This window comes from Sceloporus occidentalis, unplaced genomic scaffold, assembly GCF_023333645.1.
Source record: "Sceloporus occidentalis isolate IW3139 unplaced genomic scaffold, rSceOcc1.0.p SCAF_26, whole genome shotgun sequence".
Lineage (NCBI taxonomy): Eukaryota > Metazoa > Chordata > Lepidosauria > Squamata > Phrynosomatidae > Sceloporus > Sceloporus occidentalis.
In genome coordinates, this window is record NW_028317006.1 from 2293272 (window position 1) to 2321001 (window position 27730).

A 27730-nucleotide genomic window follows, 5' to 3' on the forward strand; every position below is an offset into this window, starting at 1 on the left:
AATTGGGTGTGAAAAGACAAGAAAAAGGTCCATTTTAACAATAATGATGTGAATTATGTTACAACAATTCCGTGTGGCACTGAGGATCTTAATATATTGCTGCTTTCTTGTCTTGCTAAAGGATTAGTTTCTGTTATCAGGATTAACTATTCTCATTGTCAATCAGGTTTTATTCTTTTTCTGCCAACAGGTTTTGAGAATGTATGATAAATAAAATCAGTTTAGTAAAACTATTTATTGCTTTATTTGCAACAAATGTAAACCCTCAAGAAGATTCTTGATTCTCAAGTACTTCTTTTGCTTTGTGAGTGCTGGATATAAATCCTATGCTTTAATATATTCCTTGTAACAAATTCCGGATTAAAAACCTAGTCCGACCACATTGTTGCTATCGCTGCCTTTTATTTTCTCCATCTTCTAGCAGGAAAATGTTTCAAGATTAAAAATAGTATCTATTAAGGGAATGCAGTATTATCACTAAATTGTCTCTTGAGAATTAAGATGCGTTCAGATTTGGCACTTAAGAAACATTTTGAAGGGCAGAGTGAAGCCTTATCTCGAAGTAATCAGATTTTCAGAGGGCTATTTTATCATAATGAACTACTGAACTCCCAAGCAGATCATATTTTTGCCAGAGATCATGTAGACTAATATGGTGTTGATTTTCCGTTTTCTTTAAGACATCGCATTCTCTTTTGTAGATCCTCCTGGGATCAGCGTCAGCCACAGCAGTCTAATAGTAAAAGAAGGCGATAACGCAGTGCTAACCTGTAATGGATCTGGCTCACCGCTTCCAGACGTCGACTGGATTGTTACAAATCTCCATTCAATAAACACACATCAGGTAAAAAGTAGAAACTGTTGATGAAAATTGCTTGTTGAGCCAATATCTACCCTGTGTGTTTAAGGAGTTTTGCAGCGTTAGAAATCTTAGAGTATGTTGATGCCAATACAGTAGGTAGGTTATTTTATACCTTAAAGCATTTTAAATGACTGAAGAGGGACATGTTTTAGGGAGTGTGGTTAGGGGTGTGACTTTTTATATCGTTTTTGTACACGTTGGTGACTTTTAGTGTTTGGAGAACATTGCAATACACTCATACATAGCAAATGTTCTAAACACTTGAAAAGAGGGACGTAATGTTAGAAAATAAGGGATGGGGATCCCAAACAAGAACATGGACATTATGCAGTTTAGACATATATAACAAGTTATTTGATTGCATGAAAAACCACCAAAGTTTTCCAGGTTCTGGCTAGAAACTTATATGAAATCCTAAGATTCAGGGCAAGAAGAAGGAGGTTCATCAGCATCATCATTTATCACTGTACTTTAGGGTGCCACCAGTGGATTCTCTGTTATCTTAGGTGTTATAAACCCTACGCTCAGGTCTTATCCCCTTATGTGACCCAGTGTCACCTGCAACTTAGAAGTAGGTGGGTTTAATGACACCGCTACAGCAAAGAAGTAGACTTGTGTTGGCTTTGAATGTTCAGGTAGCTGGTTGGCAACTATATCTTGGATATAAACATTACATGACATCCTAAGAGTTGCTATATTAATCGAGCAATATTTTCTTTGTACTTCTTTATCAGAATAAAATATGATGCTTATATAGTTTGACACTATTTTGATTCTGTCACTCCGCTTTATATAATGATAAATATTATAAATGTAGAATAAAAATAGGACCAAAAAACAGAAGAGATTATACTTGATTAATCTTGAGCAGTTATTTTACTTCAGTTTTGCATAGTGTGAGACATGCAAGGAATTGTGTAATTGCATTTTTAATATGTGTCAGGAACAAAATGATCCTGCTTAATCAATGGTAGCAGGAGAGGTGACAAGCTCAACTAATTTCTCACAGTTATCTCATAACTATTCTCTGTGAATATAATAGCCACAGTTTACAGGCCAACTACACTTTCACATGTAGCCTATTTAGAAGATTATATATATGCAATGAAAATAATACAATGAAAATAAATATGATATTATGTTAACATTATAGAAAGTACAATAAAAGTCAAATATGTACATATTAAAATATATAGATTGATAGGTAGGGCAAACCTGCCTATGGGTAAAATATGCTTGTTTACATAGTGAATCCCCACAGTTAAATAAAAGCCGATGGGGTTGAACTATGTTAGTCCTGGCTGACGAGCATGAAGTCCTGGTTTCAGCGTCAGCCTCAGTCCAGCTAAGTCTGGTTGTGGAAAGCAAACTCCAGACAGGTAATGCCGTTCAGAGAGATGCTTACAGGACCTCTCCTTGTCCTAGGAGCGAATGTGATCTTCTTTCTTTTCTTCATCATTCCCTTTCCTTGTTGTTGAAGTCTTGGAACAAACTTCCAGAGTTCTGGGGCTTTAGAACATCGTAATTTACAAATAAAACATATTTGGAATCCTCAGATGTGGAGCAAGTAGATTAAGAAAACATTATGTTTTTTCCTTAAAAAAATCCACAATTTTGTTTGTAATATAAAGCCAAGTTGTCTCTTTTTATGTGAAAAGTGGATACAGTGCTGTGAGCTGACTTTGTAATTTATTGGTATTTAATGGGGTAATAAGCTTCACCTAACGTCTTCAGTTGGGGAACTCTTGAGCTGGACAGACACAGGGCTATCCTAAGGCCAGGCCATGGGCAAAGAAAGGTTTGTGGAACATTAATATGCAAATGAAATGGCAAATGCCTTTTATATGCTCTTAAAATTCTAGTTTTGTATGTCTTCTTCCTACCCATTAACAAAGATAATATTTTTTGTTTCTAAACCTCTGAACCCCCATCACTGTTTGTTATACATTTAGCACAGATCTAAACAATTTGCTTTAATGATCCATATTTTCATTGTTTTAAAGAAATTACCGTTTTTAATGATTTCAGAATACATTCAACAATTATAAAGTTTCCAAACCATTATGCAAAAAACTATATTTTGCACTAATTGTATGAATTCTGTGCTATTGTTTAGCTAGGAATTGTATTATAATGGACTTTATTCTGACAATTATGAAGATAAAAATATAGTTAACATTGTAAAGGAAATAACAAGGTACAAAAAAGACATTTGTAGAATTGAATTCTTTTCTCTCTGTTGAAAACTCCTTTGATGTTGTAATGAAAGCCTCTTTTGTTCCTTCACACTGATAGCTTCACAGAATTCTTTTCCCATTTGCTTTGTTCAATTTTTAACAGTTGTCTTGCATATTTCTGCTAATTCTTTCCTAAAATGATCTCTGTGTTTTCAGACCAATGTCAACTGGAACAGCGTGCATTCCGTTAACCTGACCCTAGTCAATGTTTCAGGGGAGGACAATGGATTCACTTTGACCTGTATTGCAGAGAATGTTGTGGGCATGACCAATGCTAGTGTTCCACTCACTGTCTACTGTAAGTTGATTCATTTGTAACAATTAAGCATTATCCATTTGGACGTGGCTGACCCAGTGTTTTTTTCCTTATTACCTGTGATGAACTAAGAGCCCACCCAGACTGTCCTCAATTATCCCTTCTACTTGTCCTTTCCCATTTCTAGTGCTGCTGCTATGTTACTCTTTCATTTCATAAATCGTGTGCTGTGAGCCGGGCTGGGTATGTCTAACGTTTGCCCATTTCAGTTATTTCATTCGCCGCTTTAGAAAGTTATTGGTGCTTGGGTCAGGAGTTGTCATGCTTATGTTCATGTAAAGACTTAAAGTGCAACTAAACTTTATTGTTTTGGGTTATTTTGGTCGGTCTCAGACACAGTGGCGTCGGCAGGGGGGGGGCAGAGGGGGCCATGGCCCCCCCTACATCATGCTGTGCCCCCCGATGTGCCCCCCCAATTGAAACGGCGTCTTTTTTTTTTTTTTTAATAGACCCGGAGGAGAGAGTGAGAGGCGCCGAGCGGTTGCTGAGGAATAAGTTCTCAGCAACCGTTCGGCGCCTCTCACTCTTCTCCGCGACCGCGAGGCCTCTTCCTGGTTCGCAGTGCCGGCATTTCAAGCCGAGCGCCGGTATATGTCGTCATATCCGGCGCCCAGCAGTGAAGCCGGCAGAACCAGGGATACAGAGACCTCGCGATTTCACCGCTGGACAAGCCCAAGGTAAGTGAACTTCAAAGGGGGGGTTAGAAAGTTAGGAGGGGGTTAGAGAGTCAGAAGAGGTAGATAGGAAGTGAGAAGGGGTAGATAAGGATAGATTGGGAGGGAGAGGGGGTAGATAGGATAGATTGGGAGGGAGATGGGGGTAGATTGGGAGGGAGATGGGGGTGGATGGGATACATTGGGAGGGAGAGGGGATAGTTAGGATTGATTGGGAGGGGGGGTAGATAGGATAGATTGGGAGGGAGAGGGGGTACATAGGATAGATTGGGAGGCAGATGTGGTAGATAGAGAGGCAGATGTGGTAGATAGGGAGGGAGAGGGGGTAGATAGGATAGATTGGGAGGGAGAGGGGGTAGATAGGATAGATTGGGAGGGAGAAGGGGTAGATAGGATAGATTGGGAGGGAGAGGGGGTAGATAAGATAGATTAGGAGGGAGAGGTCTTTATGGGACAAAAACGGCGTACGTTCAGCTGTTTGGGGACAAAGTTGACATAATGTGTAACTTAGGTGCTGGTCAGGTTCTATGTGGGCAGTGTGGACACCAGGGTTGGCTTTGGGGTGTGTGACCAGTGATCTATGCCTGTAATTTAGGGGGTTTTATCTATACCTTTAATGCAGAGTTTATATGTAATTTCCAATTGATTTATATCTGCAAAGCTGGGTTTTGTGTCATTCTGTTCATCTGTATCGGCTATATTTCCATACATTATTAATGTTTACCTGCAAATATAGGATTTGCATGTCTTATTCAGTTGATCAATACCTGGAGTGCTGTTTCCATGTGTTGATTATTTGATCTAAACCTTCAGTGCTGAGTGTACATGTGATTTCCCGTTGATATATACCTGCAATGCTGGGTTTGTGTGTTCTGTTGGTTTATACCTGCAATGCTATGTTTCCATACATTATTTATGTATACCTGCAAATACAAGTTTTTTTTTAATCTCATTCAGTTGCATGTGCTGTTTCCATGTGTTGTTTATTTGATCTATACCTGAACTACAGGGTGTAAGTAAAAGAGCGCTATGGTTTAGTGAATGAGGGGACAAAGGGACTTGGGATGATTACAGGGGAGAGGACCTCTCAATGTCACAGTGCAGTCAGAAGGAGGGAACACTGCACTGACTCTCACTGTCTTCCCCTGATCTGCAGTCAGTGTGGCAAATATATTGGCAGCAGGGTCTAATATTAATATATATTGGCTGCAGGGGCTAATATTAATATATATCGGAAGCTGGGACTAATGTTTATATATATCGGCTGCAGGGCCTATTATCAATAAATATTGGCTGCAGGGGCTAATATTTATATATATTGGCTGCAGGGACTAATACTATATATCGGCAGTAGGGGCTAATATTAATATATGTTGGCAGCAGGGTATAATTTCTATGTATATCGGCAGCAGGGTATAATATAAGTATGTATCCGCAGCAGGGGCTAATATTAATATATATCCGCAGCAGGGGTTAATATTAATATATATCGGAAGCAGGGTGTAATATTTCTATATATCTGCAGCAGGGTCTAATATTTATATATATTGTCAGCAGGGGCTAATATTAAAGAATGAAAAATAACTGTCACTTTAGCTGTTATTTTGAAATCATATTTTAATCACAGTCTTTACTTCAAAGAGATAAGTGCATATTATGTAGTTAAAAATGCACGTCTAACGTGTGTGTGTGTGTGTATATATATATATATATATATATATATATATGTATATATGTATATATATATATATATATAAAACACTTTCAAAAAGATGGTCAGCACTCCAGGTCTTTAAATTGACAATTTCATTTTATTCAAAGTCAAGTCGACGTTTCAGTCATTACTGACTTTCATCAGGACATATGATATGTCCTGATGAAAGTCAGTAATGACTGAAACGTCGACTTGACTTTGAATAAAATGAAATTGTCAATTTAAAGACCTGGAGTGCTGACCATCTTTTTGAAAGTGTTTTATATGGAAACTGCTGGTTACTAGCACCGGGCTTGGAACATTTGGAATGGTGTGCAATGGACTCTGTGAGTAAATGTATATATATATATATATATATATATATAGTGTATATGTACCGTTTTATAATTGGCCCCCCTACTTTGGTCCCTGGCCCCCCATGTGCCCCCCCTAAATATGAAACCTGGAGACGCCACTGCTCAGACAGTACAGGAGCTAGCTGTGTCTGTAAAGCACATTCACAGTAAAGATCTGATTGTTCTTTCACTTTTTTAACTAGTAATGACCGGTACTTGTTTCAACACCCATGATATATTTGGCAAGTTATAAAATACCTTGCCTACATTGGAAATGAAGGATGTATTAATGCGAGTTTCCCTTTCACTTTGGTTTCTTCATTTTTAGACCCACCCCGGATATTGAGTTTGAAAGAACCAGTGTCTCGACTTGAACACTGTATCGAATTTGTGGTACGTGGGAATCCTCAGCCAGTTCTTACGTGGTTCCATAACAACCAAGCCCTCAGAGAAGTGGATTTCATCCGTACAGAGTTCTATGGGCATGACAATGTCTCAGAAGGCTGTCTCCTCTTTAATAAACCTACTCATTACTACAATGGAAATTACACTCTTGTTGCTACTAATAAGCTAGGAGTTGCTAGGCAAACAGTTTATGCTCATTTTCTGGAACAGCCATTCCCAGGTAAGTACATTCTGTGCCTGCATATTCTGTGTCTGATTCCTACACATTACCCTGTATCTGCAGACGAAACCTGCTGTGCCTTCATATACAGGTTTTTTTTTTTTGGAGTCTCTCTGGCAACTGAGCATTAAAACAGCCATTTGCACTCTCGCAGACAAAGCATTACACTTATCTGACATTGAAAGAGTGATTGTTATGTCAAATGCATTTCAATTCTCCCACAACCCACAAAACAAATGCATTTTTAGATGTTCCATCCTATCAAATATCAATTTTGAACAGTAAACAATCCATTCTTATTCGAGATTTTCGGTGGCCATCCCATTCAGACTAGGGCTCTGTTCACATTACATTACACATGAAGTATGTCCTCTGTCTTGAGCATACAGACACAGGCTTTCAAAATAATGGATCAACAGCCAACAAATCAGTCCTGGTAATAATAATCCAAGGCAAGGGTGCCTTTGAAGCACTCTCTTATACTCAGTATTTCATAGGTTGCAGGTATTAGGTACACATGCTGCTGTACAGTAGTATATTATAACTATAAAATGTATACAATATACAATACAATATCGGTGGTGAGGAAAGGGATATATATGGAAATGCCAAGGAACACGATTTGCAGTACTTATAGAGGCTGTAAATAGTTCATGGTAAGGAGAGGCTCCCCATTCTACTTAGGCACCCATTTATTGATGTGCTTCTTGCACCTGAAACATTTCATGGAAGATTAACCTTCTCCCAAAACCCCTGTGCTCCCTCTGATCTGGCCTATTCACCCAGCGTACGCCCATTGGATCCCTTTTCTCTCCTCCGGAACCCTTGTAGTCCCTTCTGATGTCGCTTCCGATGCATTACGTTGTTGTTTACACCCTCAACCCCATCTCTACATTTGTGTAAATAGAAGAGGTTTTTTTTTTTTTGTTCACAACATAAGCGTTGCGGATTGTAGTAAAATTCAAGATAACACTGATGCTCCCTAACTGCTATATTCACAGCAACAACAATATAATAATGTTGTGTATAAAATCGATCTTAAAGTTTGGGTAAAATTAAATACATTAACTATATACCAGTGATTCTTGTTCTTTTGATACCTTAAAATAAAGGTTTACGTTAACAAAAACACCACAATGTGTATAAATATGTGTGTGTATATATATATATATATATATATGGTGTGTATATATATATATATATATATATATATATATATATATATGTATATATATATATATATTTATACATTTATTTTCGTAAATGTAAACCTGTTGTGTTTACTATAATATTACTCTATTTCAATTAAATATTGCTACTTTATCCAAGAATCAGAATGAAATAAAATAAAGATTATAGAACCCTAATTGCCATATACCTATTTCTGTCTTTACTAAATCTGCCATTTATTGTCTGTCCTTTTTACAGAGAATACTGACTATTTCTTTTCAGGTAAGTATCAACTCTCTCTCTTTTTTTTTTACCGATTACACAAAGGCTTACTGCATTAAACATACGTTACAAAGAATGTCTGAAGGACTTGTAATCTCTTTGCCACTAAGTCTAATAGATCATGTTGACAGTAAAGGCACAGGGGACTTGACAATGGAATCCCTCATCTGGCCAATATACATATGGTTAAGAATTGCAATATTTATAGGTAACATTATATTGCTTGTTGATGGAAGATAAGTCTCGCGGGCTACAGAAAGCAAGTCCTAGCCATGGTAGCAAAATAATAAAGGAAATACTATTTCCTTAATAAGTTTTAAAAATGTCTATATTTGATTATTCTTGAATTCCATTATACTATGTTTGAATCTCCTGGGTCAGATATACATTTATATTCAAACAAGCCTCTTCCCAAGGTAGAAAAGTTCACTGTGTCGGCTGGTATCCAATTATCTGAACCTGGAGATAAAAATAGTAAGTGCCCTTTTAAGCAGGCACCGTGCAAGATACATAATAATATATTGTTCATAAAATTATTCGACTCATTTTGTTTCAGTAGCAGATACTGGAGTTAGTCCCACACCTCCAATCAGCGTGACTCATAAACCAGAGGAGGACACTTTTGGCGTGAGTTACCTTTTCTGATGCCTTAAGAACATGTAGCCTTTGCTTTTTAATTTATTCATCAAATCTTTTTAAAGCAGATAATGAACCGCAGGTGAACAAAACATTGTGACATAAAATCTTGGTTCGCGTTGTAACCATGGTATTATTCAGACCTCAAATTAGAAGAAGGACTGTTTTAGCAGGTCATTCCAGTATGATGTCTACTACTACAAAACACTAGAAAATGTTAAAAATAAAATCCAACCGAACCCCCCCCCTTATTTATTTGATCACAGTCTTTAAACTGTGGATGAGATTATAGAATTTATAGTTTTAAACCTAAATAGTATGATTGTAAAAGTTACCACTCCCTTCCATGATGCCAATGATAATAACTTTGTGATTTCCGTATTTTTGAGGTCCTTACATTATTAAGGTAAATAAATTATTAGCATTTTGCATTATTATTGCCATATCTGGGACTTCCAAAATGAAATGGTCTTCTTCAGTGGTTCTGTGGTAGTGACGAACCTATGGTGGGTTTTTTTGCCTTACATAAAAAACCCAAAACAAATACTTGCTAGGAAGTGACAATATTATGAAATTAATTAATGTGTGCTAACCCCAACTAAAACACAGATATCCTTATAATCAACTATGGTGTCCATTCACACCAAGACCATGAGATGGTGTTATCATTCAGGGTGTGTAAAAAGTCCCCACATACGATTCTGACCTATCCTCCACAACTTAATTATAGTTAAATACATGCTTTTATGCATACAAGGCACAGATAAACTGCTGTTCTTTAATTTTGTGTGCATTCAATGAAGATTAACCCTGTTCATTCTCAGATTTTGACATGTTATCTTCACCTCTTCAGAACTAAGCTAATTCAGTTACATATCTGGTAACACCTAAGATGGTGATAATGGTCCTGATGATAGGTAGTTGTTATCTCATTGCCAGGTGATTGTTTGCAAGTGTGAATTTTCACACTTGATATTTTTCTAGAATACTTCATTAAGTATAGCTGGGGATATACAACTACAGAGTTTAAACCTACAACTCGTCCAACACTGACATCCCCTAACCATTGCATTGGCACAAGCTATGCAACGTCCACATAATGTATAAACAATAGTTATAAATAACTATTTCTGAAAACTTTATGTTGTAGAGTCCTTAACGGCATGCCCTCCCATCCACTTCTGTCTGTAGCCTGTCCTCCCTGCTTCTCGGAGTCAAGTAGAATAACATTCCAGCGTTCACTATTCATTCATCAATTACCTTTAGGGGATTTTCACATCTATTTCAGGTTGGACTTCAGGGGCCAGTAAAATAGAGTTGAATTTAATGTTGTGGAAATTAATCTTGCATATTAAGCCTTCAATTAATTACAAGGTACCTTTGGGTTTTCTTTACATTGTGTATATTATATAGCTTGATCTATTTGCAAACAATTGATAAAAGTCTCTCTTGACTGCTCATTGTAAAATTTGTGTCAAGTAGTTGTTGACATAGATTATTATTGGCTCCCCCTTTGGAAATGCTCTCCTAATAGGCATCCCTGATAAAATATATTATGCATTAATGATACAAAAACACATCTTTTCATATGCAATAATTCAATGCGTGTGAAATGGGTGTAGACGCAAATCATAGGTTATAATCCATTGCCATATTAGAGTATATTTAAATGGGCTGATACCTACACACACATGAAAACCTGTTTAGTTTTTCTTCATAGCATATTTTGATCTAGTGTCAAACTTGTAGTTAGCTTATGGTTATTGGGTTGCTCTAGTTTATACTATATAATGGAAAGAGAAGCTATTATATCGGAGAAAAGATGATTAGGCATTGGGAGTGGGCAATTTGGGGTTGAGTTATCTTGTTCACTTTAAATAGATATATATTCCTAATTCACTACATTAACAGATTTTTGTATTGATTACCTACAGGTATCGATAGCAGTCGGGCTTGCAGCCTTCGCCTGTGTCTTGTTAGTGGTTCTCTTTATTGTCATCAACAAATACGGAAGGCGATCCAAGTTTGGAATGAAAGGTAAGAAAGAAATGATACCCCAGATAGAAACGAACATTTTGCATTTCTTGTTAATGAGATATATGTCTATATATAAAGATAAGAGACAATGGGATGTTTGTTTTTTGAGGGTATTTTTTTCACAGTATAAAAAAATAGTCAGCTCGTCTAATTAATCATGTTAATAACAAGACAACTGTCCAAGGATGTTACATTGACCTGTTGGCCTAGGAAAAGAACATCTTTGGAGCTGTGTAATATATAATGTTAAATGAGAATTAATATTAAAATTTGTTGAGAATCTATTTTCGGGGCATATTTCTGGCAATTGGGTATAGAAATAGTAGAAAAAATACTCCCCTCCCCTCTCCTTTTTCCAACCCTCAATCAAACTGACTAGATTGTCTAACCTTTCCTAGTATTGTCACCGTTGGATAATGTTATGGTGACATTGGGTGAAAACCATTATACAGTGACATGTTATAATAATAGCGGGATTATTAGGGGAGACCCTTACTTTGTTCTTCTCTTTACCTTAAAGAATAGTGTAAGGTTTTCTTCCTATTAATGTGCACAGGTGGCTGTCATAGGGAATGACTCATACAACTACATTTGTGTTATAAGTTGTTGTTTGATCGAGTTGGGGGTTGCTGGTATATAAGATTATACAAACTACAGTTTCTATTAAAGTGTACATATTAATTTCAATTCACATAATTATCACTCTTGCCCTCTTTCTGTCCTTTCCTTATGTATTATACCCTATGGGATTGAGTGTAAACATCAAATTTGGGCTTCTAGATATGAGATCAGTAGCATTTCCTTTCTGTGATAAATTATATCCATAAACAGCTTTTGGTACGCTTGCTCTTGTGGGCCATCAACAGTTAACCTCAGATTATTTTTGTCCCCTAGTACCTCATGTTCTGTCCCTCCCATTTCCATGCGTTGAGTCCCCAGGTACCCTAAAGTCTCTCCCCATACAAAACAAAATAAGAAAAGCCCCATCAGTGAGCCCCCACATGTTTAGGAATCCACCACCACTTAGCCTTGCATTAAAAAAGCCACTCCTAGAACCCCAGCATGTGTCTTCCCATGGGGCCCTCTTGTTCCATCAAGGAAACCCAAGACCCTATGACAGAAACGCTTTACTTCCCCTCGGAGACTGCTATTACACTCAAGCTGTTAGCACCTTATAGACAACCCCCTTGTCACCACCAGTGACCCCCTTTACCCCACCAACCCCAGAATATCGAAAATCCCTACCTCACATTTTTAGACCCATGGTGTAGCAACAGAGCATGCACCACGAAAAACAAATGTATACGGAAGGATCGGTAACTGTGCGATAAATTATTAAACCGTTAGTCTGTCGGCTATTCTATTGTGGAGCAAATATATCAATTAAAATGTCAGAGGTAGAGTGTTTTTTGGAAGACATTATAATTTTAGCTGCACGGTAGAATAGAAGAAGATAAGTTTTTATTTCCTTCGCAGAACATAAAAGCAAAAGAAAATATATTCCGCACACGCGATCAGGAAACCTTTTAAGAGAGCCATCACTATCAATTCATTTGGTATTCATTATAATAAACCTGATCAAAGCGCATTTATTTGATATTCATGTGGATGTCAAATGTACTTCCAAAGCTTCTCCGTTATAATTTAGCATTAGTTAATAGGTGCTTAAAATTAAAGTGGTGGATTATCATTCGGGGATATTAACATTTTTCTGATAAACAGTAAACTGTGCACAGATTACATTACATTTACTTATAATGTGCCAATGGAGTTCATTTTACTATTACAATAGGGGAACATTGAAAATTAACAGTAACATTGACAAGATACAATTTGACATTAAAATGAACACAATTGAAAACATAGTGGTACAGAGGAAAATGATTGTGCTCTTGCAAGATTAGAATCCGATTTCATTGTAAAAATATGGAATTTGTTCAGGCTTAAATACTATGCACCAATTTATTAATTTGTCATGCCATTTAGCACCCATGCAAACCTCTGCAACTCATCAACATCTCTGCATAATATAAATGAACCACCGTAGAAATTGTCACCTGCAAGAATACATAAAATGGCATTCAAGAACCCCATTTCCAACTTTACAATAGCCAACAAACTGGAGAGAGTTGGCTTTTCCCAGGACCCTTAGTACATTAAATATTTCATATCACCTCGACACACCTGCAAGTTTTGTGGTTTACCGGAGAACCTTAATCTTAAAAATTGAATATAAATTGTTTCAGATTCGTCTAAACGCAGACAAAAAAATGCTATACATTTGTGGAATCTCAATATATGCACCCTGGAATAAAGAGTCCTCACTTGCATTTACTGTATATAAATGCTACCTTTAAAAGACAATTTGAAAATAAAATAATCATCTAATATGTGTATGGGTAGAATCATTTACAAGACTTTTTTAATATCCAAATGACAAAAATAAATCTTTTTCTGTCAACTGACTACAGCAGCTGAATGATTTGGAAAATTGCTTTAATTCTGTCGATGTCAAAACACGCTTAGTACAAAGATTAATGCGTTAAAAGGATTATCCATTTCTTCTTTCAAACTTTACCTACACTTGATAACTTAGAGTAACTTTATAAAATTAGCATATATGATCAAAATAACTTAATTCTCTAAGCCAGTGCCAACAATTTTCTGAAGTGTTTTTTTTAGTTAATATGATCTAGGTGCACTCAATGGGCAATATTAAGCCTGGGAACTCTTCAGGTCTGGCTTGGGGTCTCCGGGTGAAGCCTAGCTTCCCTGGGTCTTCAGGTCAGTTTCTTCACCCTCCTGACAGGACAACCTTGTTTGGACACGTCCACTCTGACCACTTTTTGCCTAACCTCCAACAACTCCCCAACCACTAAAGGCTGGCTGAGGCTAGTCCTGCCTCTATGTGTAACTAGTCCGACTCCTTCATCAAGCCACTCCACATAAGAGGCAGAGCTGATATATATATATATATATAATATATATAATGCCTATGCTAAATATACAACTCTTGCAAACAAAATAAGGGGGGGGTTATAGAAACAAGCGACCAATTTAAAAATGGCCATATCACTGTAGCAACCAATGAAATGTGTCTGCTAATTGGACTATTACTTTGGATGCCCAAGAGTGCGGAAATCACTTTTGTACTTCATACATGTATTACATGTACCACAAACACACATAGTGCCTCTATGGTTTATATATTCCCCTTATTACATATGAACATATGACTGAGCTCCGGCACGACCCCAACACCATGTGTTGCTGCTGTATCTGTTTGGTTGGTATTCAATAAATACTTATAGGTCAGTGTGTAGCGTCTTGGGTGATAACCCTTCCTCTCTCTTGTTCCATCATTACAGGAATAATGGTGTAACTTTTTCTCTGGTGCATTTAACATTTAACATAAATTCACAAATATGGGTATTATGAAACATAATGACATTTCCATTAGGCTTACAGGCATTTTGATCATATATCACTAACTATTTGGCTTCTAATTTAAGATTAAGGTGCAGTATATGTTCTTTGTAAGCTTGTGTGCAGTGCCCTTGTATATATGTATTACAAGAAGCCCTGCATAAATTATTGCCGCTATACAAGTAAAAGATAACGATAATAAAAATGACACATGGAAAAAATCTCACCATACAAGATATTACAAATAACAAACTGCTCAATATGTCTCGATTTTAGAAGACAAAGTCAGGATTTTGGATCATTCAATCTTTTCTTACCCATTGTGTATTGTCAATTAACGATCGGCAACTAGTTGCCAAGGAATTCACCGCTTTCTTCAGCTGTATATATTTAATTGAAAGGACACATTCAGTCTTTAAATGTAAAAAAAAAAAACCCCGAAACATATTAATGGGGAAAAAGAAAAGCTATGCATGTTTGTTAATACACAGGAATGTTCTCATATCAGTAATTACTTCCACTGTAAAAATCTCATCGGGCTGTTAAAAAGATGTTTCTGTAAGCCGCTTGCTCCCAGACTGAGTCTAAGTGGAATTCAATACTCTGCTGCCTTTGATGGGTCTCTCTTGGTGTGTTTATATACTTACTCAAACTCCAGTACGTTCCAGGGCTCGGATTTACTGTACTCCGCAAACTAGACTTATATTTTGTGTACAGGGATGGTTTCGAACGCAAGTTGGCAAGTCGGGTATTAGGCAGTATATTTTTAAGTAGCTGCTCCCATTCAAAGTGAATATTCCAAACAAAGTGTTGCGTACGTGCGCAATAACGTTTAACCGTTTCCTCTTACATAATGGTTAAATATTGCCGTCAACAAAAGCAGACATTACACAGTGTCTCAGCCACGCCAGCTGATCCACCGCCAGTTTAATGAAACTGTGTATGAGTTACTGAGAGGAAAGAACATTAAATGGGTTTTAATACATCAGCTATATACATCGTATCCAGCTTCTTTTATACACCACATATTAAATGCATCAGTCATCCCGTTTCTAACCATTGGATTCTATTACTGCTTTAAATCTGCAATCATGGCAAAATCTTATTACAATTAAAAAGCAGCGCATGATGCCATTAATCATTTGGATAACCCATGAAACATTTTATAGTCTAGACTGTTATATCTGGTAACTTGCGTTACCTTTTTTTGTTGGGGGGGGGGATCGGAATGGGGTAAAATGTAGTAATTCTCTGGCCAACACCCGATATGATACGGAATGGTTAATTCTGATTAAGTCTTCATGCGGCCTTTTGTGTTAATCTGTTCTTCAGATTTCAAGAGCTTGTCAAGCAAGTAGACTGGCATTTAAATGCATCAAAGGAGCTTTATAAACAGAAGCGACTAGAAGCTTGGTTTTTATTAATTAAGATTTTTTGGTTTTATTCATTTCAGATATAAAAAAAGCTAATTAAAAGATAAATGCCTGACGACTATGACATGGATCTCACATTAAGATTTTGTATTTTCTTTATATTTGTCATTGTTTATGAACATCTAAGAGGAAGGTTCTGTGCTTCTTACATATTTGGAAAGCCAGGCATCAAAAGAGACAAGCTTGTACACTGCGGCATGATGAGATATGTTCCGCTTTTGCCTGCAGGGCCTATGGGAAGAGCTATAGTTGCCCAGCCAAGCTCATATATAAAATACGAGCAGGACTTGTACGTAGCAATGCCCGCATTTCATAATGTGCTTTATAATGTGCTTGTCACAACAAGCATCATCTGTTAGACATTTACTGCTAATGCATCTTGTAACACGGCTTGTAATGTGTTGCTCAGAAAGTCCTAGATGGCCATTGATCAATTTTATAAGTATGAATCTCCTTAATATAAACTGCAGTGGTATTTATCTCGCTGGGCTAATACTGAATCGCTAATAAATGATGGTAACTCTTGTTCTTGAGGGGTTATTACATGGAGTTACATAGTAATGAAGGTTGTAAGTCCCCTTGGCTCATCTATGTATCTGTATTTATATTTTGTTGTATAACGTTGTATAGTTAATTTTGCTAAATAAGCATCGGATCATTGCTTGAAAATATCTATTGTATTTGGAAGTGTGGGTAGTGGATTCCATATGTTTACTGTTCTTAACGTAGGCAATACTTTCATTAATAGGTGCAAACATTTACCTGGTTTCATAAGTGCCTATAAAGCTGCGCTAAGGCTAAGGGGGGACATCAGAAAATGAGCTAATTGATATACTACAATATATTTTTAAAACAAAAACAAAATGCACTGATGGAAGAACAAAAAAAGCACAAGCTACTTGAATTTAGTTATGCTAGAAGACAATTGCCCTCAACACGACATTTGAAATTCTAATGTTTTATATCATTATGTGTTTAATTTATCACAACTTCTCATGAGCTTGTAAAAGCAGAGACTTAGAAACATTTCCTCTATCTTAAACTGCCACTGTAAATGCGTGATTCGCTATCCAGTATCCACTTCTGTAATCTGGTTCTTTCTTAATTATTGTTTATCAGTTCAATAATTCTAACATGTATTTGCATTCCTTTAGTTCACAGGCTGGAGTCATAGCTAATTACCAAATTCAAACACAATGTAGTCAAAGCGCCAAGAGAATTTAACACAAAGGGCGAGTGCAGGAGAATAATAAAGAGGAAGAATCATCAGGCAATAGGACGAAAGCCAGTTTGTCCTTATTGACCTTGAGGAATGTTAATAGCCCAGTAAATGACTGAAGGCATAATTGCAAATTGTATGTTTATGAAAAATGTCTGTTCTGTCTTCATTTTCTCCTAAGCAACGGGGAACTATCAGTGCAGCAGAGCATGGGACAGGCTGGGCTCTTTAGGGGCAAGCTATAGCCACATTTTCTGCTGGTTTTCAGTTTTTTTATTTTTCCAGAACAATGTCTTTTGGAAAAGGCTGTTTATCATTTAGAACTTGGGACATAGACGTGTATGGCCACGTTAAAATATCAATATGATACACAAGAACCTTTACATTTTCATGATATTATGAGGACTTTAAATAAGGGGGTTTGAATCTGATGTGTTTAATGATCTTGCTATAGAACAAAAATCTGTATTTGTATTTATAATTGTTGGAAATCAAGGTAGTCTCTTAAACATCTTTACATCGAGGCTAAAAGGGGGGTAGGAATTTTGCTCTATGGTAGCAGTGGCCCTACTGACATGTTGAGAAAGAAACCAGGACCAACTATGAGCAAGGAGGATCGGAAAAAAAGATATGGCAAAGAGTAGAAAGTCATCACTTTTGGCTTGTCCCACTTTGGAAATATTTTTTCCCATATTTACTGTGAACGAGGAACTAATATAACAATGATAATCTTCAACAAAGGGTTTATCTGGAAGATATTCCACAGATTTGAAAGATGTTACTATTTATTATTCTTCATATACCTTTTGTTGAAAATGTGTTATTAATATTTGGGAAAAAAAGAGCTTATAAATTCAAATGCAGACATTAAAGAAAAACAACACATTAAGACAGCTACAGATCAGCCCCCAAGACCCTTTAAAATGAGTCTCTAATCTGTGTTTTTGATGAGCAAATCGGTGTCCATTGCTAGTACCTAGAGCTTTAAAAAATAAACATGATCGACGTAGTCGAATTTCCAAAAAAATAATAAATAAAATAGGTAGCCGATTCCCTTTAAGAAGAAATTACAAAAAATGTTTAAAAAATATCGCTTTAACCACGAACATATGGTGCCTCATCACTGGTCTGCTCGCTCATTAGTTTCCAGTAAACATTTTAACTGTACATTCGGAGAACAGTGCATTCTATACTCACGCTGGGGAGAAAAAAATAATCACCATTGATCTATACTTCACTTTTTTCCTGTTCTTATATTTTAAGTACGTTCAACACATCACATATGCATATTAGTCAAAAGGCTTAGTACAATGATGTTATTCTTTTTTCTTTATATGTCATTTTTAAAAAGTAAGCCATTGTGCCTTTTTCTAAACACTGCAGAAGGTAGGATGTGTTTGACAATTTAAAGGGGAAAAAAAAGACGGTCCTCTGGTTTTATGATGATTATAGATACTATTGTCATCATTTTGCTTGTTGGCAACTTGCTAAAGTACTTTAGTTTGTCCCAAAAAACACCTATAATTGTGAAGTATTACAGAGTGATTAAAATACATCACTGAAAATAGAGCAAGTCAGTATTTAATGAATAGTGTGTGAATGCATGTGCATGTAACCAGACCAGCCCTGACCACCTGGCACACGAGGCAAACGCCAGATGGGCCGCTGGCTGATAGCGCCCCATACTTTTATTGATCTGCAATGGATTGAGTCCCGCAATGTGCGGCTAGCGGCTAGATACACAAAGCCACACGCTGCATAGGCAAAGGGGACAGCATATGAATTTAATGGGATCTCTCACCGAAAGTGCACAGCATGGCTGGAGTGTCTCTCTAGGGATGGGTGGCACCTGGTTCGGCATGCTATGGAGGATATCTCTCTTGTCACCAGCCCATTAGGCAACAGCCTAGACTACGTCACTGGCGATAGATCTGAATGCTTATTTTTATTAATGTAAAGAATTGTCCTTTGAAATCTTATTGTCGCTTTACCCATCAGTCGAATATTTACTGATGCTTCCTTGGTGGTCTGTCTGCAATGTATAATAGTAATGAGATTTAAAAAAAATTTTCGCATTACATATGTGTAAAATCTGACCTGGACAGATGTGCCAGGAGTTCCCCCCGGGCACTGTATTTGGAATAGAACAAGCCTCCAGCAGAGATATGCTTGATTAATTGCAAATCCGCCGAGGCACAACCGGAGGGCTCTCCAACTGAAGTTGGAACCAGCTGTTTACAGAATCACAAACACCTGATTCAGAGCATCACCCTGAAGTACAAAGTGAAAATGAAATCTGTAACGAGGACAGAGTGACACCATATACCAGCACTCTTATTATTATTTATTGATTTATTTAGCACCATCATATTCCACAGGACAGTACTAAAACATATACTGTATCCAAGCAGAAGATATAGAGCACTTACAGGTTAATGTATACAATTCTTAGCTAGGTCATATTTCCATTTCGAAGTGCGGTTTTGATAACAAGCATACATATTGCAGCATTATTTGTTCCTGGAATTCATATTAGTCTTTGCCAGAGAGGTAAGTCCCTGAGGTTCTAGTCTGTAACTTTTTATTAAGTGTAGTGTAGAGTTAGACTAGAAATCTAGCTGTTGCTAAACTACAATAGCTAAATAAGTTTTTTTTTGCTTATCTTACACTGCATGTATTTATATACTACCGCCAAAAGTTTTGTGTCACTTTCATGGAAAACATGGCAATTTCTAGCTTTGCTAACATAATTTGTAATTTAAATTTTTTCTTTTTTTTTTTTATTATTTTAATGATTAGTGAGCTGGGCTCCATTGACCTTGCATGGTTGAATGCAGTACCTGCAGGAGAAGCTCAAGAGTTCTCAGAGGGTCTGGATAGACGCTCTGTGAACTCATTAATTTGTCTATTGTTGACGACATCTTGTGAATGGCGGCAACGTCATTTACATGATGGCACTTGTGGTTGCTCTTCGGAGCAATCACAAGGCTATCGGGGTAGGGGGGTTGTGTTGCTACATGCCTCGATATCGAGGCATGTCAGCAACGCCGTTTATGCTTAGGAAGCGATTCCAACGCCACGATCTTTGATGATCGGTGCAGCGGCGGCCATTTTTCTTGTGGGGAGGGCTTTTCTCCCCGGATCCATGGTCAGCCTTACTTGTGAGGCATCCGTGGATGCTGCAAAGCCGCCGATTGCGGCGAAAATGCGGCGATGCAGCTGTTTAACAGCAGCCCGTACATGTACGGTCTTTGTCGTTATCACATTGCACTGCAAGCCCGTACATGTTTAGGGGTTAAGAAGTTGAATGAAGATACCATTGCACCTGCAACCAAACAGGGCTGTTTATAAAATATCTTTATGATTTATGAATTTTAGACCTAATAATTTATTGTGTTTCTACTGGATTCCAAAACTTGTCATAATCCTTTTACAGCACCGCCATAAAGTGCATGACAGCATCATCCAGCAGCATGAGGCTAATGGTCTCTAATGTAATCCAATGAAAACATCTCCAGTTTTTTCATATAACTCAGGAACTTGGCTTTATTAGCTTAGAGCAGCTCTTTCCAAATTGTGTTCCTGCCAGGATATTCTATCACCTTGAACAGCTGTGTGCCATATCTAAAGAGCATGATCACTCATGAATGGACACACATAGTTGATAGCTGATAAGAACTGATTGGTCTGCTTAGTCTGTCCAGTAGATTAGACTATCCCCTTTAGTCTTTCGACCCTGGGTGTAATGACATCTGGCATATATCTTACAACTTTACTAAGATGCTACCAGGCTCAAGGCAAGTTATAAATTTAGGATCCCCCAAACTTACACCATTAAACATAGGCATTATATCTGACACTGACCCTTAGGTAGCTTATATCGTCTGAAAATGAAACCTAAAATTTCACTTTAGCTTCAATTACATGACATTACATTTATTTATATGGAAGAGAAAGTGAAACAGTAGGAGAGGACCACTTGGGTGATGTTATACAGAGAAAACTATGTTGGTCTTGCAGATGGACATGGGAGATGGCTTCTTCAGCATGCTGGTTAAGGGAGAAAGTCTGAGAGAACAGGGTAGGACATTCCAGAAAAGTGTATGAGAGTAGAGATATAGAGGGGAGCACAGCTGTCAAAGGCTCTATAGGCTAGGTTCCAGAGTTTGAATTTGATCCTGGAGGGTACAGATAGTCAATGGAGTGGTAGGAAATGAAAATGAGCTTAAATAGGCTCTTAAATAATGTATGCTTGTGATTGATAGTGCTTTACCTCTCGTTCAGTATCATTTTATCACAATCCTTTACTTATGTATGCCACTAAAAATATAGGATAATAAACCTTTAGTACAAATAATTTGCCAGTAGAATATGACTTTGTGAATATGGCTCAGTGAAATATCTATTAACTACTAACAAAAGTGGATGAGGCTCACAATTGTCTGATACATACATTTAATACAACGGCTTAAATATTTAACTTTTTTGATTATTTTTGTTTTCTTATTGTGGAATTGTGAACACTGACCTTAACTGAGGCATGTGAGGCTTGCAGTTCATTACATGTTAGTCTGTGTTATTTTGTGACCTCCTGGATGAGACATTCATGTGCTCTTGGAGGAATTTTGGTAGACCGACCATGTCTGGGAAGGTTCACCAATGTTCCAAGTGTTCTCACCATGGTTCGCCTTAGAAATGGCTTTGTAACCCTTTCAGACTGACATATGTTGGTTACTTTGTTTCTCTTCCGTTCTTGAATTTATTTAGATTGCAGCATCATGTGCTGCTTTTTGATACCCTTTAACCTACTTCACTTTGCAAGATTTCTATTTAATTGATGCTTAGATTCAACAGGGCTGGCAGTGATCATGCCTGGGTGTGTCTAGTGAAAATGAACCCAATTCTGAATTATAACTGGTTGATTTAGTAACTAAGGGGGCAATTACTTTTTACACTTGCCACCAGGTAGGGTTGGATAGCTTAATTTAAAAAAGTGCTTACTCATGTTATCTTTGTTTAATATTAAAATTAATTTGATGATCTGAAGTCTGGCAAATAAGCAAAAGTAAGGCACAAATACTTTTACACCTTTTACTATGCCTAAAAAAAAAATTTAGCTCGCACTGGGCTCTCAAAAGTTTGCCATATAAAGACTTTGCGATTGACTTTTCCAAGGTCTTTAACATAGTTGTTCCGTATCTAGTACCCTATAGGCCAAGTAACATCTGTCTGCCACTGTATACCGAAAGAACATCTTATTGCAATAAATACATTTTATATAAAACTCTGGAAAAGTACACACCATTGTGCTTCGGCTGCTCCTTAAGTGTGAAGACTCTAACAATTAATCTTCTGCCATTGTTTATGCATGCGTAATTTGTACTGTACATCTGAAAATATGTTGTAACAACATGTATCCTGTGACACCTGCAGCATTTAATGAGCAGACCCGTCTGTCTCTCGTTAGGAGCCCCTTGTCAGCTATTTAGCACCTGTGCTGTCTGGAGGTAGTTTTGTTTATTTAACCCACAGATTACGGACAACATAATGGCTCCTAGAGGAGGCCAACACTTGGCACCATCGGTCTTTATTTCCTTTTTGAGCAATTACTACTGAACCGTTGTCAGAATTAATGCTGCCCGAGTAGTGGTTATACTGTGCAATTATTGTCGCTATATCAGATGAGAAGATGAGGTGACCTAATTTGACCAGTTAGTACAGGAAATTAGGACATTCCTTTCACCTTGATGTGAAGTTGTTTGCTTTTACGTTGTGCTTTTATATAATAACTATTGAATGTTTCTAATCGAACACGAGTTTAAACATTTAGCTTGTGTTTCTGGTTTCCATTTCTATATCAGTACAGCATACATAACAATTAGTACTTTTTTAGATTTAATTTTTTCTCTGCCAATAGACCAGGGCTAGCCAAAAGACACATCTTCAGCTGTTGAGGCATTTGCACACCCAGCCAGCCATCTGCATAATCCATCTCCTTCCCTAGCTGACTATCATTAGTGTTGTAGTTTCACAACACCTGGGAAATACTGATGCATATCTATAGATGTATGCATATGCACAATACCCGGAGGCTGCCTGGAGCTCCCGTCTGTTGGAGAGGCTTTGTGACTGCCCGTAGCGGTGGGTCTAGCTCCAGGAAACTGGGCAGGGGCAGGGAAAAGTGTGTGGAGAGCAGGCACAATGTGGGTCGGGAGCAGGCATGTCTAAACAGCGCTCACCTGTTTGGAGAAACAAGAAACTAAGAAGACTAACAGGTACGCATATGTATTGCAAACATAAGTGTTGTTCTACGTAAATATCTGGTTGTGCTCGAGTTGGACCTCTTTACATTTTTTGTTTAGAGCCTACAAAAGCCAAGAGCTACCCTTAATTAAAAAATAAAAAAAAACAGAATAATGTAGCAAATTATTACTTGTAATAATGAGACAAAAACATGGAAACTATTTGGAGCTAAGTATGCACATATCTGAACACCTTTAAATATACCAAGATCACTACATTGAAATTAACACGGTTCTATTTGAGCACACAAATATTATCACTGGATACTGCATCCACCTCTGGTGGTAAAAATTGTATTGAAAGGTTAATTTGTAAATTCTGCTAATATTTCCTACTAATTTCCTGTATTTAAAGTATGAAGAAACCAAAGTAACTATGGGATAACTGGAAGTCAGCCATGAAGTAACACACAGAAAGCACCATTAATAACCTGAATGTAAGGATCTAGTATAAATATTGTCCCACTTGGAGAAAGCAAGTAAGGGATGTATTATATCATAGGGTAGAACAGTTCTGGTTTTAATAGCCAGGAAAAGAGGACTATTGAATCATATTTACTGGTCATTCGTAGTATTTTAAAAGAGAGCAAAATGTTCCAAATTTAGACAAATCTCTAGTAGATTAGTTTTTATCAGGTCATCCATGTAAAGAATGCAGATATACAATGAACCTGCTAGCATTGAGATTTGGGTTTCCCCTTTTTTCTATAATTGGAGAATAGTTGTAGATATTTCACATTTATCTGGTACACTATTTTACTGTGCCTTGTTCTGCCTTCTGTGCCGATCTATATGCTTATACACTCATCTACCCAGATGCCAGGACATAACAGTTAACCCAAAAGGTGATGATGAATACTCCAAGCAATGCAATACTTTTGGAAACTTACAGAGCCATTCCAATGCTTTTATGAAAGCAGGAGTACCTGGGGCAATACATTCATAACTGATTAGGTCAGAATTGCCATTTATGTACCTAAACTGTGACGCACTGATTCTGGGAAAATGATTTAATGGGGTGTTCTCCATAGTGGGTCATATTCTCCATGACAGAGCCATCAGAATGATGCAGTGTTTAAGTAAAAAGCTTACCTTGGACAAGTTTATTGACCACAGATGTATGCGATTTTGGGATTAGCCTATACAGATATATACAATCAGGTTATATTACCAGTGGGAAAAGTGTTCTGCCTTCATAAAGAGGTTACAAGTTGAGCTCCTAAAACTGTCAATAGGTTAAATGCTATTATGTAGACCAGTGCCTGGCAATCATACTAGTAGTTTTCGCATATATGAAAACATTAGAACACAAGCCCATAATATTATATATTTTAATGAAACACATCCAGCTACAGTGATTTATAGAGGTCCCTCCCAAATCATATCCCTGTAATGTATGTATCTTTTAAACTTATTTAAAATCAGAAATGTTGCATTTCTTATTTTAAGCATAATTATTTATTTTTTTTATTACTTAATAAAAGTAATAAGAATCCAGTCCTATTTTCATGTAAATGCTTTTTGGAGTACATTTGCATGGACTTCAATGTATTACTGTATGTAAATTGAAACATACATGCTGCTGAATACATTTATGCAGAATAATTAAAGTATTACACTAATGTAAATTTATAGTAATTGGGTTACAAGAAGCACTCATTTTCAATTTCCAGAAGAATTTAGTATAGTTTTCCATATAGACTATTAAGTCCTGAATTTTAGATGTGCGGACTACAAGACTGCAATAGGACTGCTCTCAGTACTCAATTCATTTTTGCTTTTATTTTAACACTTTAAGCAGTTTTATTTGACCTCCTTACAATATTCGCAGAACTCATTTAGTCGGTATTATTAAGGAAAACATCAATTATTGTGATTTACCTTTAAGCACTATATCCAGAGAAAGGATTTGATTACCACTGAGTAAAATGACTCACATTTTCTGTTTCTGAAAATACTGTAATCGAAAAAGAGAGAGTTAAAGTTTCTTGAAATAATATAGTCCCTCTGCTAGAAATGACATGTACATTATGTAATTTCTCTATTCCGTGTCTTTACCATATGTGTTTATTAGCTGCTAAAAAGACGCATAGTGGCAACAAAGGATTGTGTTTCTCTTTGGTAACAAAGTCTGGAAGCCTTTTTTTTGGTAGATTATGCAGTGATAAACCAGCTGTGGGAATGGGTTATTTCATGGAAGCCCATAGGTTCTCATCTCCTCACCTTCCCTTCAATATTTTCTTTAACTTCAAGTTCGGAAATAATACAGTTTTACTTTGCATCCAACTGGGATTTATTTTCCTCTCCCCAATGAAGTGTTGAATCTGAAAGAGTAAAAAAGGAAATATACTGTAGTGTGTGCCTGCGCTAAGCAACACGGTATCCATGTCCATATTGTGCTCCTATAAGCTGTTAAAACATAAATGGATATTGTGGACACCTGCAGATCATCCATTAACCCTCTATATACAGACCTTAAAGCATCACTGAGAGCAGAATTTCTTACATTATATTTATTTTTATAGCGCGGCCATTGAAAATGTCTAACAAAGACAATTTAAAGTTAACAGTAACTTCAACACACATTAGGACATTACATAGTTACGTAGTTATATAGGCTGAAAAAAGACATGCGTCCATCAAGTTCAGCCTTTCCTATATCTGTTAATTTGTTGCTGTTGATCCAAAAGAAGGCTAAAAAAATCCCTTCTTGACCCCAAAATGGCAGTCAGATTTCTCTTTGGATCAATAAGCTGTTTTCCCGTAATTAAAGATTATATCCCTGAATATCATGTTTTTCCAAGTATCCATTGGTATGAAGGCCCCTGTTCCTGTCAGCTTACATTATATTTGTTCATACAAGGCTTCTTTAACTTGGGTGACAGATTTGGGATAATTTAGTTGTCAGTTTTCAAGTTTTTGACATTGAAACGCAATGTTGGCTTGTCTTTTGGCAAATAGTTATTATAAAAACATCCAAAGAGACATTTAAGTAACCAGAAGCATATGAAAATAAAATGCCAAAGACAGGTAGCCCAATTTTAATGTTTTGAGAGGGTGTTTGCAAGAGAGTTGTGATTTCAACTCCCTGTCTTCAGAATGCATTATGAAGAGCTGACCCCAGTGAGCTTCTAGTGAAGAAGGGCCAAGATGATGATGATAATATGTAGTTAAACCATTGAGACTTTGTTCACCTCACTGATTGTACTATTGTAAGGGAAGGTCATCTTAGCTCTTGTAGGAGACACTTTTCAGTGCTAGAGGTTCATAATTCAGAGGGGAAACCACAACTCACGTGCAAACTCCCACATTAATAAATAAACCACTTAGTCCAGTAAGCAGATACAAATTCATTAGAATTCTTCAGAACTATTTTATAAGCATATATAGACGAAGACATTGAGAAAAAATTCTTACATTCTAGCGAGAATAGTAGGAAAATAATAGAAAAGGTATAGATGCTTTTGTCTGCCAAGTGATTTAAGGTGAATTCTGTCACTGCGGAGAGTTCTGTCTCTGCACCAGTTAATTATATATAGAGAGAGAGAGTCCCACTGTTCTGTCAAGTGGTTAAATGGAGAGCTCTGGCTGTCTGTTGAGTGTCTGTAAATCCAGAGCTATCTGAGAGTTTGTATGACTGAAGCTACGTGTTGGCAGTGAACGATTAAAGTGTTGAAAATGCCAGTGTACAGTAAGTGCAGCAAAAGCTCATTAATACATACCCGCAAGTACAACACACTAAAGCTCTAACCATGTTCTTTCCTAAAGAGTCTCTTAATGCATGCGATCAGCCACAAGTGATCCGTGCAGGGTTTAGAGGGCATTGACACCTACCTAAGGGGAATGCCTGATCTCGTGGTCGGGCATTCTTTACATAACAGTGTATGGGCACTTGTGTCGAGCACCGTTACACACAGTTAGTCATTGGTTGATTGCATATCTTTATTGTTTTTACTGCAAGGAACCATTTTTCTGCTTTAAGTGAAAAATCCTTTATATATATGAATGGGTTACCTCTTGTTCTTTTAACAGTGCTTTTGATGAACAGGTCATTGGAGATTGGCTGGTATTGTCCCCATATGTAGTTGTATAATGAAAAATATCATATAATGACATATATGCTAGCATTTTATAATACATGATATAATCTATAGTATGCAATGAAGGTGGATATCCAAACAATGAACTGTGTGCACCTCTGTGCACCTTTGATGACATCCAACACAAGGCTGTGTTTTAGGGCAATACTATTGAATATATATAGTTGCTCAGATGTTGAATGTTTATGCCACAGCAGATTATATATTATATAAAAATATTTCACCAGGGCCAGATTAACATCTGAGCACACAGAGCAATTGATCTAGGGCCCCATGGTTCTAAGGGGCCCTGCAGCAATTACTCCATGAACCAGGGTTCTGACTGGTCAGAAGAAGTAAGAGGTACTCACCTGTCCCAGAAA

General features: G+C 37.0%; 1 protein-coding gene across 7 annotated transcripts in view; it reads left to right on the forward strand.

Annotated features, from left to right (window-relative positions):
• Positions 1 to 27730, forward strand: part of LOC149300014 (NT-3 growth factor receptor-like) — a 261807-nt gene that overhangs the window by 136999 nt on the left and 97078 nt on the right. For 3 of the 7 annotated variants that reach the window (XM_089485792.1, XM_089485794.1, XM_089485798.1), the window contains exons 6-11: positions 702 to 844; positions 3256 to 3397; positions 6467 to 6763; positions 8192 to 8215; positions 8778 to 8842; positions 10786 to 10888. In XM_089485792.1, the coding sequence (XP_089341918.1) occupies positions 702 to 844; positions 3256 to 3397; positions 6467 to 6763; positions 8192 to 8215; positions 8778 to 8842; positions 10786 to 10888 (774 nt within the window). Of the gene's footprint in view, positions 1 to 701; positions 845 to 3255; positions 3398 to 6466; positions 6764 to 8191; positions 8216 to 8771; positions 8843 to 10785; positions 10889 to 27730 lie in introns of all 7 variants that reach the window. The other 4 variants (XM_089485793.1, XM_089485795.1, XM_089485796.1 and 1 more) reach the window with 4 other exon arrangements.